The 16,416-nt window shown below is 39.1% G+C and overlaps 1 protein-coding gene across 9 annotated transcripts in view; it reads right to left on the reverse strand.

Moving 5' to 3' along the window:
* Window positions 1–16,416, reverse strand: part of Caps2 (calcyphosine 2) — a 78,367-nt gene that overhangs the window by 23,227 nt on the left and 38,724 nt on the right. For 8 of the 9 annotated variants that reach the window (XM_040754879.1, XM_040754877.1, XM_040754882.1 and 5 more), the window contains 6 exons: window positions 15,195–15,244; window positions 12,751–12,796; window positions 12,537–12,662; window positions 7,746–7,919; window positions 6,352–6,474; window positions 1,106–1,173 (listed from right to left, as the gene is read on the reverse strand). In XM_040754879.1, coding sequence (XP_040610813.1) covers window positions 1,106–1,173; window positions 6,352–6,474; window positions 7,746–7,919; window positions 12,537–12,662; window positions 12,751–12,796; window positions 15,195–15,244 — 587 coding nt within the window. The remainder of the gene's footprint in view (window positions 1–1,105; window positions 1,174–6,351; window positions 6,475–7,745; window positions 7,920–12,536; window positions 12,663–12,750; window positions 12,797–15,194; window positions 15,245–16,416) is intronic. The other variant, XM_040754885.1, reaches the window with a different exon arrangement.

The raw sequence follows: 16,416 nt of genomic DNA on the forward strand, positions 1-16,416 counted from the left end.
ACATGTTTTTGTCACACTACAACTGATCACTTTATGTATATTTCATACAGTTTTCTTGGGGATGTAAAAATTATTGACAATTGTTTTCATAGTTCTCACCTCTATACAAATCGCCCTGGTTACCACAGTGACTCTGTGGGATATTCATTTCTAATGGAAAGATATGATGCTTGTTGCCATTTGAAACCATAGCAACTGACTCAAGGGTTATGTCCTAGTTTCAACAAGATACCTTACTAATTTCCTTAAATGATATCACATCTTTGGAAGGCAAGTTATTCTATAGGCTCTATAACAAAAAGTCAATATCATGTGACAATCAACATAGATCAGAAGGTAACTCTAAATGATCCTACAGTGCCCAAAAGAAGCTTACATCCCATTAGAAAGCAATTCTAGAAATCTAAGAATAAAAGTTTAAAAATGCTGTCTTCTAATGTATATGTAATCCAAATGTTCATTAAGGTAGCAGGATATAATTAAGGAATTTAAATAAAATACTTAATAAAGACAATAAGTAAAATGTTTAAATGTATGTGTGTGGGGGCTCGCACACATGGATGCATCTGGACTTGCATGCTTGTGAGTACATGATCATGTGGTACAAACGTGTGTGCAAGTGTGTATCCATGTGACTAGACTCCAGAGGTCAAATTCTGGTGTTATTCCCCAGGAACTACCCTCCTTGCTTTTTGAGACCAGGCCTCTCATTGGCCAGGTGCTCACCAAGCAAGCTAGACTTGCTGACGAGCAAGGCCCAGGGACCCTCTAGTCTCCTCCCCTGCATGGAAATTACAGGTCCTTGTTTCCACACCTGGCTTCTTCACAGTGGTTCTGAGGGTTTAAAGTGGGTCTTCATGATTACATGGCAAACATTTCACAGACTGAACTGTCCCCCCAGCCTGAATGTTACGTATTTCTACTCATCTCAGAGTGTTTTATTTAGAAAAGGGGGGCAACTAAGATGAAAAGAGTACAATGGACGGAAAGTTTGGGAACTGCTAGCAGCTACACACTGGTTGACAAGCATACGGGTACTTTGTATGAAACAGATATCTGGTAGCCAGTTTCATAATAGAGGTCTGCTATGAGTGGCTAGCCTCACCTGGACAAGTGGTCTAGCATCATTTGCTCCTCAACAGTTTGCTTCTTCTTCTCTGCAGCCATGGTTTCCTGAGAAGATAAAATAAAAACAACTTTATTATCCACAAATAAAAACAGCTAAGACACATTATAAAATATTTCTGATGTTTCCCATAGGTATAGATGACTATTATTAATGTGAAATTTCAATTAGTAGTTTTTGTTTGTTTGTTTTATTTTGTTTCTCAAGACAGGGTTTCTCTGGTTCTCTGTGTAACAGTCCTGGCTGTCCAAGGATTCACTTTGTAGACCATGCTAGCCTCAAACTCACAGAAATCAGCCTGCCTCTGCTCCCAAGTGCTGGGATTAAAGACTATGCCACCGCCACCAGGTATTTTTTTAAAGACCTGTTTATTTTATGCATATGAATGCTCTATCTGTATGTATACCTGCATGCCAGAAGAAGGCACTGGATCCCATTATCAATGGTTATAAGCCAACATGTGGTTGCTGGGATCTGAACTCAAGATCTCTGGAGGAGCAGTCAGTGTTCTTAACCACTGAGCCATCTCTCCAGACCCATTAAATCTTAAATTACCATTCCCTAAAAGTGAATGCACTAGAATTTCAGTAGACATCATGATCCATTTCCAAAAAGTTGCCTTGCATTTCCCAGTCAGAACAATGGAGGAGCCCCTGGTGGCATGTCCTGCAAACCCCATCTCAACTTGCTGTAGGGAGACCAGTCCTCAGCACGAACACATACACACAAGTGGTGATATCTTGTCCGTGGCTTTCCCTCTATATCTGACTCCGGCTTTTTTACTATCAAGACCCATTAAGAACTCCGTTTGCACACACATCCCACAGAAAGAGAGAATTTTGTCTAAACACATCACAGTAGAGAAGACAAACAGAATTGAAATCATTCAATTTTCATCAAAAACCTAAAGGAAGCTGATAAGGTGGCTCAGCAGGCAAAGGCACCTGCCGTCAAGCCTGATGATCTGAGTTCAATCCCTGGGGCCCACATGATGAAAGGAGAAAACTGACTCCAGTAAGTTGTCCCTGACCACCAGATGCTCACTGGTATAGCCATGCCCACATACATACACACTCAAGTATGTTAAGTAACTAACTGATTAATGTAAAAAACTCATATCATAGAAAGAATAACAATCTTTTCCCTGTACATAATGAATTAATAATGATAATGTGTTCATGATTACTGATTGCATTAAACTGCCTTCATAAATGCTTCCTTCTAGACATGGCATGACTACTGTACTCTTAAACCCAGGGCAACAAGAGATATCTGCACAAGACCTGTACAAGAGCCAGAGAATCAAAATTCTGGCATAGGTAAGGGCAGTGCTCTCCTGGCCCCACCGCTTTCTGAGAACTATTGGCAGTTGACAGCTGCTGGAGAAAGAAGAACTGTTCTTCTTTGAAGGTGTGGTCAGCAGTAGGTTTGTCATGCTCCTGTTGACTGCCCAGCATGCATATGCATATGTATAACACTGATCAGACAGAGCTCTCTCTCTCTCTCTCTCACACACACACACACACACACACACACCACACATAAAAGACATTAAGTTGGGAGGGGGATTGTTGTGGGAGATAAGGGGAGAAGTTGCAGGGATCAAATAGGGGCAAATATGATCATATTTCATTGTATATATGTGTGAAATTCTCAAAGAAATTTTTATTTAAAAATTACAAAAACTGTTTTCACATTATTTTTTCCTTTCCAGCTCACCTAAAAATATGTTTTGCTACATTTTAGGAAATATTCATTTGGAAGATTTGTTCAATTCCAGTTAGCTTATCATGCAACTGTAAACACTAAAATGTTTCTTTTGAGAGACAGATCTTAGAGTGTAACTCCTGCCATAGCTGCTGATCACTCCAAAACAAATGTGATGCGACTGTCTAAAAGAGAGGCTTTGCAGCCTTAGTTTTATTTGAAACAGACATAAAATAGCGAATAAGATTGTCAAAGATCATAGCACCAGAATAAAAAGCAAAAAATCCTAAGAAATCTAAAAAATGAGCACAGTCACCTAAATGGTAGTTTATAATTAACTTTAGCTTTTATTGGGCAGAAATTTAAGATACATCTGAATACACCCCGAATAGAGCTTATATCACTTAATAACTACATTCTGTGCTGTTCTCTGAGGTCATGACATCACAATTTTCACCTAATAATAAATTTAAAGCAGCAATTAAATAGAAAGTAAGCAATGCAGCAGCATGCACTTTATGATATTGAAGGGTAGTACAGTAAGTAGACAATAACTAAAACACACTTAAACTATATACAGAAAAATCCACAGTGGCCAAAACACTGTTGAAAAACCCAAAAGCAAGCAGAAGAGAGCCATTAGTGGCCATCACAGTGTCCATGCAGAAAGCCCAGCTTGAGGCTACGGTTTACGGTGGCTTAGACTTCCTGGCAAGGATTGGAACCACCTGCATACCACTGATTTAAAGATCTGCGTGCATGAGGCAACCTAAAAGCACAGGTGACCTGGACACTGCAAAGGTGCCAGAGGAGCTTTGAGAAGAGGGTCGTCAAAAACCACATCTCTATTTTCTTTTAAGTCACTAGAAACCAGATGGAGGCGCCTCCACCGGCATTTTTTTTTCCAATCAATGAGTTTCAGACACTGTCAAAATTCACTCATACTGGCATGTCTGTGGAGGGTACAAAACAGATATCCAGCGGGGCTACTGCCAGGAAGCAAATGTTGAGCTCACTTGATGATGCCATTGTAAAGAAAGGAAAGCCATTTCTTGCCAGATGGTTTGGGGTTATGGCCAGTACAGTATCGGTGGCACTTAGGTACTGGCAACACCCATTTCAAATACAGTTTCAGGGGATAACAGAGTTCACCTTATCTGGGGCAGAATTTTTGACTTGTGAGTAGCCTTTGTCATTTTTATATGATAGCCTTGGTAAAGCTCCTTATTCCTCTGAACATAATAGGCACAGAAATTTGCTTGTGCAGTTCTACAGCAAGAACTGTAACAGATTCACACACACACACACACAAGCCATTCTCTCCATCCCACAGTGAAATACATTACATACTGATTCTTGATGAAAGAAACCAAAAGATTGTTTTTCCCCCCTTAAATCATCAGTTCTCAACCTGTAAGTCATGATCACATTGGGAGTCACATATATCACAGATATCCTGCATATGCAATATTTACATTATGATTCATAACAACAGCAAAATGACAGTTATGATGTAGAAACAAAAATAATTTTATAGTTGGGGGTCACCACAGCATGAGGGACTATATTAGAGGGTCATAGCCTTAGGAAGATTGAGAACCACTACCTTAAATCATAACACTTCTGTAGCTGGGTAAGGCATATTGTGCTGTCATTATTAGGACCACTCAAACCACAGCTTTCCACCTTGTGAGTTACTGTGTTGGTATTTTATCAGCCTTTATGGGATGCCTAAGATATTACTCTCATGGCAATTAGGGAGGGCCAAAGAACTTTACCTGTAAGCAGATTTTCACCCTTACAACAGAATACCAGAGAAGTGTGATGATTATTTGTAACAGGCATGGCCTAAGTAGTATTCATAAGCCTAACTGATTTTGAAAATAAATACAAAAGTTTTCGTTTAATATTAAAAGCCCGAAGCGTGTGTGTGTGTGTGTGTGTGTGTGTGTGTGTGTGTTTACATGAACCCCTGTGTGTGGGGCAGATGACAAACTGGGGTATTGTTCTTGAGACTCCATCTACCTGTTTTTGCTTTGTTTTTGTTTTTTTTAAGACAGTCTCTCATTGGCCTAGAGCTCACCAATTAGGCTAAACCAATGGTTGTCAACCTTCCTAACGCTGTGACCCTTCAGTACAGTTCCTCATGTTATGGTGACCCCCAACAGTAAAATTATTTTCACTGTTACTCCATAACTGTTATTTTGCTGCTGTTGTGAATCATAATGTAAATTTTTTAATACAGAGGTTTGCCAAGGGGGTCATGAAGCCACGGGTTGAGAACCACTGCGCTAGCCATCTGGGCCACTGTGCTCCAGGATCAATGTGACGCTACTCCTTGTACGAGATTACCAGTGTGTGTAACCACACTCGGCTTTGGTTAAGTGGGTTCTGAGCATAGAACTCAAAGCCTTGTGATCTCAAGGCAAGTACTTCACTGACTGAATCATCTCTCTGGCCCCCAAGACTACAGTCTTCATTTTTTTTTTTTTTTTTTTTTTTTTTGGTTTTTACGAGACAGGGTTTCTCTGTATTGTTTCAGAGGCTATCAGTCCAGCCCAGCCTCGAACTCACAGAGATCCGCCTGCCTCTGCCTCCTGAATGCTGGGATTAAAGGCGTGTGCCACCACCGCCCGGCTACAGTCTTCATTTTACCTACAGAAAACTTCCTTGACTCCTGGACTTTTCCACAGCTGGCCTAAATTTCTATAATATCAGTAGCTCATGAATTATATATGTATGTGTGAGTTTATAAATATATCCATATATATTTATGTATGCTATAAGCATATGAGAATATATATATATAATTATGTATACATAGAGAGAAAGGGTTTTGATGGAGAAAGGCAAAGGGAGAAATGTTGCAATTAAAACAATCTTAAATATAAGTCAAATTCAAAGCATACTAAGACAGTGGCCAATTAATATTTTGAGCATGTTAGTATTCAAGCATCTCTACTGGCCTGTCCTTGGGATTCTGATAAAATACCCCCTTAGCTGCAGCCACTAAGAGCACCACCTGTGCCTATTCACTGTGTTTCCTTTTAAAAGGGCCCTGCCCACGTCCCATCTCTCTCTCCCTTTCTCTCCCTGTCTGTCTGTTCTCTCTCTCTCTCTCTCTCTCTGTCTCTCTCTCTCCCTCTTTTTTCTCTCTCCCCCTCTTCCCCCCTCTTTCCTCTCCCCTCTCTCCTGCTGTTCCTGTCTCCAGAGGCTGGTCTTCCTGCTTCCCTTTCCCCTTTTTATAATCCCTTTGCCAAATAAACACCCCCTCTGCTTGAACCTTGTAGCATGGTGTCTTTCTCTAGAGGGCCACTTTTCTTAAATTACAACAGAGCAGAGTAAACTAAATTTTCATAAATTCAATTATTCAAAACAAATTTTCCTCCGAAAATATACCTAACACAAATAAATTGCTTAGAAAAACTCACTGTTGTACCACTTTATTCACTTACAACTGTAAAATCTTGAGGGTAAATACCTTAGTGACTTATCAAACAAAACTGCTGATGGCTTACCGCATCTGATTTCCTTGCGCTGTTCCTTACATGGTAAGGGCTATCTGCATAACCTTGCTGTAGCAGGGCTTTCCTATCCAAAGTCTCAAGGTCATCCACACTGGCTTCTTCCACCTGATCATGCTACACAATGAAGAGAGAAGATGAGCCATCAGGAACATATTCACAATGCCTGCTTCTAACATAACCAGGGAGGAGATAACCAGTAAACAAATCGAAGGCTGTCTGAGAATTAAGAGTACATGCCTGTCTTGGAATGCAGGTCTTCCATTTGTTCAGCTAGATAACCTTTCTTAGTTTCATTTTGTCATAAACTGGGAATAACTGTGGATGCTACATCAAAAAATGGTAAATGAGATGGTAAACGCTTACAGCATATAAAGTACCTGATATACAGTGAATGTTAAGTAAAAGACAGAAATGGGCATAATTACCATTGCACAAATTGAGTCCTTAAAATATTAATAAATGTGGATATGTCCTGTGGCAAGGAGAGGAAGTCCTGTGTGGTATGCAGTCCTGAAAGAATGTGTGTTGTCGACATGGGCAAAGCCATGTCAAGGACTAATGCCTCAGCCCCATGGGAGGCCTCAAAGCCTTCCCAGGATAGACTCAAGTGAAATGGCAAAGCCTTCCCTCGTGGTCCAAGTGTGAATGTGGATTAGGAGTGCAGAAAATGTCCACCATAACTTTCTCCCTGCAGATGTTTACAGCCTGAGGAATGTTCCCCTACAGAGACAGCTCTGTAGATTAGCTACACCTGCCTCCTCTTTGAGCAACATACAATAACGGTAGCTCTGTGTTTATCAGGATGAATAACCCTGCCTTCCTGTTCAACTCTATATGATAAACTGAGCTTCCGGGGTGCTGTGGGTTTTCCACTGAGAGCCCTGTCTACCCAATTCCAGCATTTTCGTTCTTCATTCCCTCCCTGCCCAAGTTGGGTAACTCCCTGGAGGTATGTAGAAGGAGCTCTATTCTACACAAAGATATATTTGGAAGTACTAAGGGAGTCTTGGAGATTTCAAAAAGATTACCACCAGAACTTTCTATAAATGTGAGGTATATCATCCGTTAACTAACAAAGCAACTAGTGAAGAGCCTGACAGACTTGAGGTGTTTCTTCTCTGGGATTTCTCCTCACTGTCCATCTTCTTTGGAAGGTCACACATATGAGAATATCGGAATAATGTTTTCTTTTTGAAAGATACAATAGGGGCTTTGTCTTGAAGATTAACCTAGTTGATGTACATGAAGGACTTTAAATAGCCCTGACTTATTGAAACAAGTGTTCAGTATTAAACTTTCTAAATTAACAGCAGAAATGATATTTCTAGGGCACAGGCATTGTTCACTTTAAATTTCATGAATACTTTACCAAGGTTGACTGTTACCTTTTCATTCACCTTGCTTCTTGAAGTGTCTTGCGTGCCAGTTGCTTTTGCTTTTTCTGCAGTTCTCTGAATGTACTGTTTATAACCCTCTTTCATATCGGTTGCATATTGCTGATATTTTAGCTTGTATTTGCCCGTTGGTGCTGGCAGATCCTCAGGTACTATGTCCTGTTCCTAGAGCCAAAACAGAAAGTATGCTGCCCACCAGAAAAGTATTTTTTCATATTTTTTTAAATTATTTGGGAATTTCACTTCATAAACCCAAGCACACTCACTTCCCAGTCTTCCCAGATCCTCCTCGAAACCCTTATCACACACACACAAACACATACACATGCGTGCACAAACACACACATACACAGAGAAAAGAAGAAAAAAACAAACCTAATTTGTATTGTCCCTATATTCACTGGAGTATGGTCAAACTCCCAGTGACCAACCTCGTTCTTCCCGGCCTGTAACCCTTCCAGATGCCATTGGCTGTGGAAAGCTACACTTCAGCATCCTTATCAAAGTCTTGAAGAGTTCTCTTTGGTGGTCAAGAAGGGTTTTGTTGTTGTTGTTGTTTGGGTTTTGCTTTTTGTTTTGTTTTGGCTGGGGCGTTGTTTGGTTGGGTGGGTGGGTGGTTTTTTTTGTTTGTTTGTTTTGGGTTTTTTGTTTTGGTTTTGGTTTTTGTCTGTTTTATTTTTTGAGACAGTGTTTCTCTGTAGAGGCCTGGCTGTCCTGGAATTCTCATTGTAGACCAGGCTAGTCTCAAATTTACAAATATCCACCTGCCTCTGCCTCCTAAGACTGGGATTACAGGTGTGCACTAGCCCTGCCTAGCCAGAAAAGGTTTTTGGTTTTGTTTTGTTTTGTTTTAATAGTAGTTTTCTTATTGACTTTGCCAAGCTTACCATTTACTTTAGCACTTAGCTCTAAAGATAACTGACTAACTACCATAGTCTGTGTTCCAAACAAAAAGAAGAGCACAGAACTGACCAGAATGGGCACACGGCCTAAGGAATCCTTTACTCTGCTTGGCTAAAGGTATACTACAAAAGAATTAGCATCCAGGTTTTTTTTCCTTAGATATTTTACGTAGGTCTTTTATTTTCTGATCAAAACAGTCCTAGGAAGCAGTGGTTGATATTTCCACAGTATTACTATATTTTACCCCCTATTATTTTGTGGTTGCTTGTCAAATTTCCATTAGTCCTGACTTAGATAGGCACAGATACTGAGTGAGCGAGTGAGTGTGTGTATGTGTGTGTGTGTGTGTGTGTGTGTGTGTGTGTTTATAATAACCCTTGGAAAGTTTTGAGGAGATCAAAAGTATAACAGAAAAGAAAGCTGAGGCTATTGATGGATTTTTGTATGGTGAACCACCACTGCATCCCTGGGATGAAACCTACTTGATCAGGGTGGATGATTGGCTGATGTGTTCCTGGATCTGATTTGCCAGTATTTTATTGAGTATGTTTGCATCAATGTTCATGAGGGATATTGGTCTGAAGTTTCTCTTTCTTAGTTGTGTCATTGTGTGGCTTGGGTATCAAGGATATTGAAGCCTCATAAAAAGAGTTTGGCAAAGACCCTTCTGCTTCCATTGCATTGAATAAATTGAGAAGAATTGGTATAACCTGTTATTTGAATTTCTGGTAGAATTCTGCACTGAGACCATCTGGACCTGGGCTCTTTTTTGGTTGGGAGATTTTGATGATTGCTTCTATTTCCATAGGGGTTATATGTCTATTTAAATTGCTTATCTGTTCTTGATTTAATTTTGGCAAGTGATATCTATCCAGAAAATTGTCCATTTCCTTTAAATTTTCAAATTTTGTGGAGTATAGGTTTTCAAAGTATGACCTGATGATTCTCTGCATTTCCTCAGTGTCCGTTGTTATGTCCCTAAACATAATAAAAGCTATATACAGCAAACCAACAGCCAACATCAAACTAAATGGACAGAACCTCAACCTGATTTCTCTAAAATCAGGAACAAGACAAGGCTGTCCACTCTCTCCATACCTCTTCAATATTATACTTGAGGTTCTAGCTAGAGCAATACAACAACAAAAGGAGATCAAGGGAACACAAATTGGGAAGGAAGAGGTCAAACTTTAACTATTTGCATATTTGACCCGAAAAATTCTACCAGGGAACTCCTACAGCTGATAAACACCTTCAGCAAAGTGGCAGAATACATGAGTAATTCAAAAATATCAGTAGCCCTACTATATACAGACGATTAATGGGCTAAGAAAGAAATCAGAGAAACATCATCCTTTACAATAGCCACAAAAAACATAAAATATCTTGGGGTAACATTAACCAAACAAGTGAAAGACCTGTATAGCAAGAACTTTGAATCTTTATAAAATGAAATTAAAGAGGACACCAGAAAATGGAAAGATTTCCCATGCTCGTGGATAGATATGATCAACATAGTAAAATGGCAATCTTGCCAAAAGCAATCTACAGATTCAATGCAATCTCTATTAAAATCCCAGCACAATTCTTCACAGACCTTGAAAGAACAATAATCAATTTTGTATGGAAAAACAAAAGACCCAGGATAGCCAAAACAACCCTGTTCAACAAGGCAACGTCCGGAGGCATCACCATCCCTGACTTAAAGCTCTATTATAGAGATATAGTCCTGAAAACAGCTTGGTATTGGCACAAAAATAGACAAGTAGATCAATGGAATTGAACACCCTGATATTAACCCATACATGTATGAACATCTGATCTTCGACAAGGAAGCAAAAATTATACAATGGAAAAAAGAAAGCATCTTCAACAAATGATGCTGGCAGAACTGGATGCTGGCATGTAGAAGACTGCAGATAGATCCATGTCTATCACCATGCACAAAACTTAACTCTAAATGGATCAACTACCTCAACATAAATCCAGCCACACTGAACCTGTTAGGAGAGAAAGTGGGAGGTACCCTTGAACAACTTGGTACAAGAGACAGCTTCCTGAACATAACACAAGTAGAACAGACACTGAGATGGACAATTAATAAATGGGACCTCCCGAAACTAAGAAACTTCTGTAAGGCAAAGGACACAGTCAGCAAGGCAAAAAGGCAACCCACACAGACTGGGAAAAGATATTCACTAACCCCACATCTGACAGAGGGCTGATCTCTAAAATTTACAAAGAACTCACAAGCAGGTCTCCAAAACACCAAAGGATCCAATTAAAAAGTGGTCTACAGAACTAAATAGAGAATTCTCAATAGAAGAGTCTAAAATGACTGAGAGGCACTTATGAAACTGCTCAATATCCCCGGCCATCAGGGAAATGCAAATCAAAACAACTCTGAGATACCATCTTAATCATGTCAGAATGGCTAAAATCAAAAACACCAATGACAGTTTATGCTGAAAAGGATTTGGAGAAAAGAGAACACTCCTCCACTGCTGGTGGGAGTACCAATTCATACAGCCACTTTGGAAATCAGTATAGAGATTCCTCAGGAAAATGGGAATCAGCCTACTACAAGACCCAGCAATTACACTCTTAGGCATATACCCAAAAGTTGTACACTCATACAAGGACGTCTGTTCCACTATATTCATAGTGGCATTATTTGTAATAGCCAGAAACTAGATACCCCACAACTAAAGAGTAGATAGAGAAAATGTGGTACATTTACACAATGGAGTACAATTCAGGGAAAAATACAATGAAATCTTGAAATTTGCAGGCAAATGGATGGCACTAGAAGAAACCATCCTGAGTGAGGTAACCCAGTCACAAAAAGACAAACTCATATATGGATTTTAGACATGGATCAGGGGAGTGCCAGCCTACAATCCCACTGCCAGGGAGTCTGGGAAACAGAACCTTCAACCAATGATTGATGAAAGTAGAGGCAGACTCCCACAGCTAAACACTGAGCTGAATTCAAGGAACCCAGTGACAGAGAGGGAGGACTGATGAACCTAGGGGTAAAGATTGGGCTTGTTTAACCCACAGAAACAGCTGACCTGAACAAGCCGGAGCTCTTGAACCCCAGACTGATAGCTGGGAATCCAGCATGGGACTGATCCAGACCCCCTGAATATGGGTGTCAGTGAGAAAGTAGGTCCAGGTCATCTATGAGGCCCTGGGTAGTAGATCAGTATTTATCCCTGGCATACAAATGGACTTTGGGCTCCCATCCCACAATGAGAGATGCTCTCTCAGCCTGGACTCTTAGGTGAGGGCCTAGGCCTTGCCATGGATGAAATGATAGGGCTTTACCCTCCCTAGGGAAAGGAGTGGGGATTGGGGGCAGGGTTGGTGGGAGGAGAGGAAGGAGAGGGAGAGGGAGCTGGGATTGAAATGTGAAGCAACATTGTTTCTAATTTAAATTTAAAAAAGAAAAGAAAGCTGAGGCCAAATTTAGAGCAATAGCCATTGTAACATACAGACTAAAGTGGTATTATTATTATTATTTTATTGTTGATTAAGTTGAATTATTTATTTATTCTAGAAGCTTAAAGTCTGAACTAATTTCTAAGAAATCAATCTTCTGTCATTCAAATAATAAGATGTGATCTCATACTTCACTTTTTTTTTAATTCCTGGAATCCATACTTAAATACTTCTGTAATTTGCCAACTTTACAGAAAGTATTTAAACTGTCATTCCAGTATTTGAAAACTATAAAACTATTGCAACAGTAGCAAATTGTTAGAAATTTTCATATGCAAACTGTGTAAACTGAGCTGAGCATAGAACAATCAGCAAAAAGTTGAAGCTGAGGACAGCCCAAGGGATGTGTACTGTACCACTGAAACACATACTGACCTCTTTGTTTAGATAACGCTGAGTATACTGTCTTTGACATGGCACAACCCAACCCAGAGCAGAAGGCAACTGTGGCGACTTGAGATGAGCGTGCATTGTACTACGTGGCACTTGTGCAAAATCATCCTAAAAAAATAAAATAGAATGTTGGTACATGCTCATAGGTGCTACTGCAGTCAAATATTTGTTATATTAAACATAAAGTTACAATTACCTCCTCATCAGAGTCAACAAGGCTTCCCAAATCAAGTGGTGGGACCCTAAAAGAAATAATGTATGCAGCTCATAAATTTTAAGTGACTTTGTAATAACAGAAAAATCATTATCAAGTACCATTATCTATACAAAGTTACAATTAAGCTAATGTTGTGTTGGCTAGCAAGAAGTATAGTTTTTTGATCAATGTTAAGGAACTTTTCAAATTGATTATTAAACAGTCACTATTTTAATACTATCATAATTAATTAATAAAATATAATAATGAAAGTGTACAATTTTATAGTTAAATAAATTATATTCAGGACAAGGGTGGGGCTAAAGAGGTGCTCAACGACCAAGGTATTTTCCAGGCAGGACAGTAGTTCTGATGGCAGCTGCTTGTCATCAGCACTCAGGAGGATGAGAAGGGCTCCCTGAAGCACAGATGCATAACACACACATATACAGACACACTGGAAAGGAGCAAAGGCAGTAAGTGCTCCAAATCTATTATCCTAATGGCTTTCCTGCTCTGCTATTGCACATGCCCTAGCGTATCTCGTGTGCTGCTGATGTGAGCATATAGCAGGTTAGTAAGATCTATATCTCTGTCATATTATAAATGAACATGTCTCTATCCAACTGTGTTCCTTGAGGTCAACCAGCATTGCACTGTTTGCATGGAAATCAGCAAATACTATGAATCAAGAATTGGTTTACTGTTTTGTCGACTTCTAAGACTTAAAAAGTGGAGGGAGAAATATTAATAATGCAAATCAAATGAAATATATCATATATGTGGCTGTCAAGTAGTGGGTGTTGTCTTAGTTAGGGTTTCTATTGCTGCAAGGAAACACCATGGCCAAAAAGCAAGCTGGGGAGAAAAGGGTTTATTTGGCTTTTACTTAAGTAATGTTGTTCATCAATGAAGGAAGTCAGGACAAGAACTCAAACAGAACAGGAACTTGGAGGCAGGAGCTATTGCAGAGGCCATGGAGGGTGCTGCTTACTGGCTTGCTCCTCAGGGCTTGCTCAGCCTGCTTTCTTATAGAACCCAGGACCACCAGCTGAGGGATGGCACCACCCATCATGGGCTGGGCCCTCCCCCATTGATCACAAAATGAGAAAATTCCTCACATATGGATCTCAAGGTGGCATTTCCTCAGCTGAGGCTCCTTCCTCTGATGACTCTAACTTGCGTCAGATTGACACACAAAACCAACCAGTACAGTGGCATGAGAGAATATTCAGCAATATTATTTTAAGCATTCATAATTGGTTTCACAAGAAACCACTCATAATATTTTGTAACAAATAAAAATATCAACCAACATTCACACTGGAAATGATTCATCACTACAGCCATAGGCTAATTACAGATATTGAGAGAAAAACAAACAAATGAACAAAGCGCTCTATGCATACAAATTGGCTAAGTGGACTTTGTAATAGCTTAAACATTTTATTAGCTGTGTAAATTTCTTTCTATATATAATTTACTCAACAAACGCTTTGATGAACAACATGCACTTAGTTTTTATAAGAATGTAAGCACTTAGTAAATTTTCACGTCAACTGTAAAGGTATATTAGCAAACAACTGGAAGACCACTTGCTACCTTCTCCTTGACATGCCCCTTGCTACATAATCTATATTGTGTGTTCAGTATGTAAGCATAACTTTTTGTTTAAACATAGCTTATTTTTCATGTCTAGCTGAAGAAAAAGTATTTATCATGTAGATACAGATGAAATTATTGACTTTGCTTATTTTTAGTCTCTAAAAGTATTAATGTAGCATGGTTCGACCTAGCAAATTACATGTCTTGCGTATCTAAACTATAAGAAAATACACTTCAAGGTGTTTTATACTTTTAAAATATGTAAAACTATAACATATGACATAGTCTAAATAAAAAACAAAACTTTAATAATATTAGTTAGATTCTCATTCTTCGACAGAATAGGTTAAAATACAGGTGCTGTTACTATTAGATAACTTCTACAATGCCAATCACAAGATGAAGAATGTCTTACATTTCTTTAATATATGCATTTAGGATGGAAATGCTTACCCTGATTTATACATATATTAAAATACCCTACAGAATTCCTAAATATCATACAGTTTTGTGATGTTATATATCATTTTAAATTTAACTTGAACCTTAAAAAGACAAAAATTAGTTTTCTAAGAATGAATTCAAAAAAAAGAATGAATTCATTTTTTCAGAAAAATGTGAGAACAGTATTAAATAAGAACAACCGAATATTATCCATATCCCTACTATCCTATTAAAAAGAGGTTTTTTTAAATTCCAGAGTGATAATATTCAGGTTTTCTTTATGCAGGCTCTTCTACGGTTCACAATAGAATATATACATATATAGTTTTAATTACTCAAGGTATTGTAAATAAGTGCCAGTTTAGCAATAAAAAATATGAAGGAATGTAGCTCACATGAATCGACAGGGATTCTGGATTGCCCATGATCTTGAAGTCCATCCTTGCTTTAATTTAAGAGAGAGAGAAAGAGAGAGAGAGAGAGAGAGAGAGAGAGAGAGAGAGAGAGAGAGAGAGAGAGAGAGAAAATCAGTATGCATTAGACATTAAGAGATAAGTTATGACTGGATGCAATAAAGACAACTATAATTTTTTTCCATAAACACCATAAAAAATGCACCTCCCAAGACTCTTTCTGTTGTAATTAAGACACAGAGAAAATGATAACTAAGACAGATAATGTTCACCTTCCCAGCACTCTGCCAGTTGAGGAAGATGGACCCTCAAACAATGACAATCGTGGATCAGGCAGGAAGACAGTGACAGCCAGAGGACTGGGATGTCTCCTGTCATGTGTATACATGACAGAAAATCTGTACCCATGAAACCTCAACGACATGATTGTTTAGACAAGACACCACCAGTTGAGGTGCCATTGTGGATGGAGGAGATCTTTCAAGGCACCGCCCCTACATAAAGAGCTGCAGGCAATTCATGGCTGCTGAGAAAGAGAGAGAGAGAGAGAGAGAGAGAGAGAGAGAGAGAGAGAGAGAGAGAGAGAGAGAGAGAGATCCCTCACTCCAAGGAAAGGCCCCTAATGAGTTAACCAATCTCAAGTACTCAGCCCTAGGTACATATGCCAATGAACAACACTAAAGGAACTAGGTAGGTTATATTTATACATCATATACATATATATTATAATAAAGAGTAAGAGACCATGTAGGAGGGAGTTTAGGGAGCAGGAGGAGCTGGAAGGAAGTGAGGGAATAGAAAATGATATGAATATAGTACTCATGTATGGAATTATCAATAAACAAATAAATAAAAATCACTATAAAATACCAGCGAGAGAGACTGTATTTACTCCATGAAATACAAAGCAGGGGGGTCTTTAGAGTTGAGAAGGAGGTCACTGACAATACACATCCTGATACCCTTCCTACATAACTAACATAAAAACGTAAGATTTGCTCTGCAATCATTTTAATTTGGATTTACACACACACACACACACACACACACACACACACACACACACACACACAAAGCAAGTTGGTGACTGTTACATGATCCATAGCTCTGTGGCTTGATTATGTAGCCATCACTAATGTCATTAACTTCTTCACCTTTTTGTCTTTCAGTGTCCTGAACACTCGGAGAGTGGAGGTGCCATTTC

The sequence above is a fragment of the Mesocricetus auratus genome, unplaced genomic scaffold, assembly GCF_017639785.1.
Source record: "Mesocricetus auratus isolate SY011 unplaced genomic scaffold, BCM_Maur_2.0 Super-Scaffold_100011, whole genome shotgun sequence".
NCBI lineage: Eukaryota > Metazoa > Chordata > Mammalia > Rodentia > Cricetidae > Mesocricetus > Mesocricetus auratus.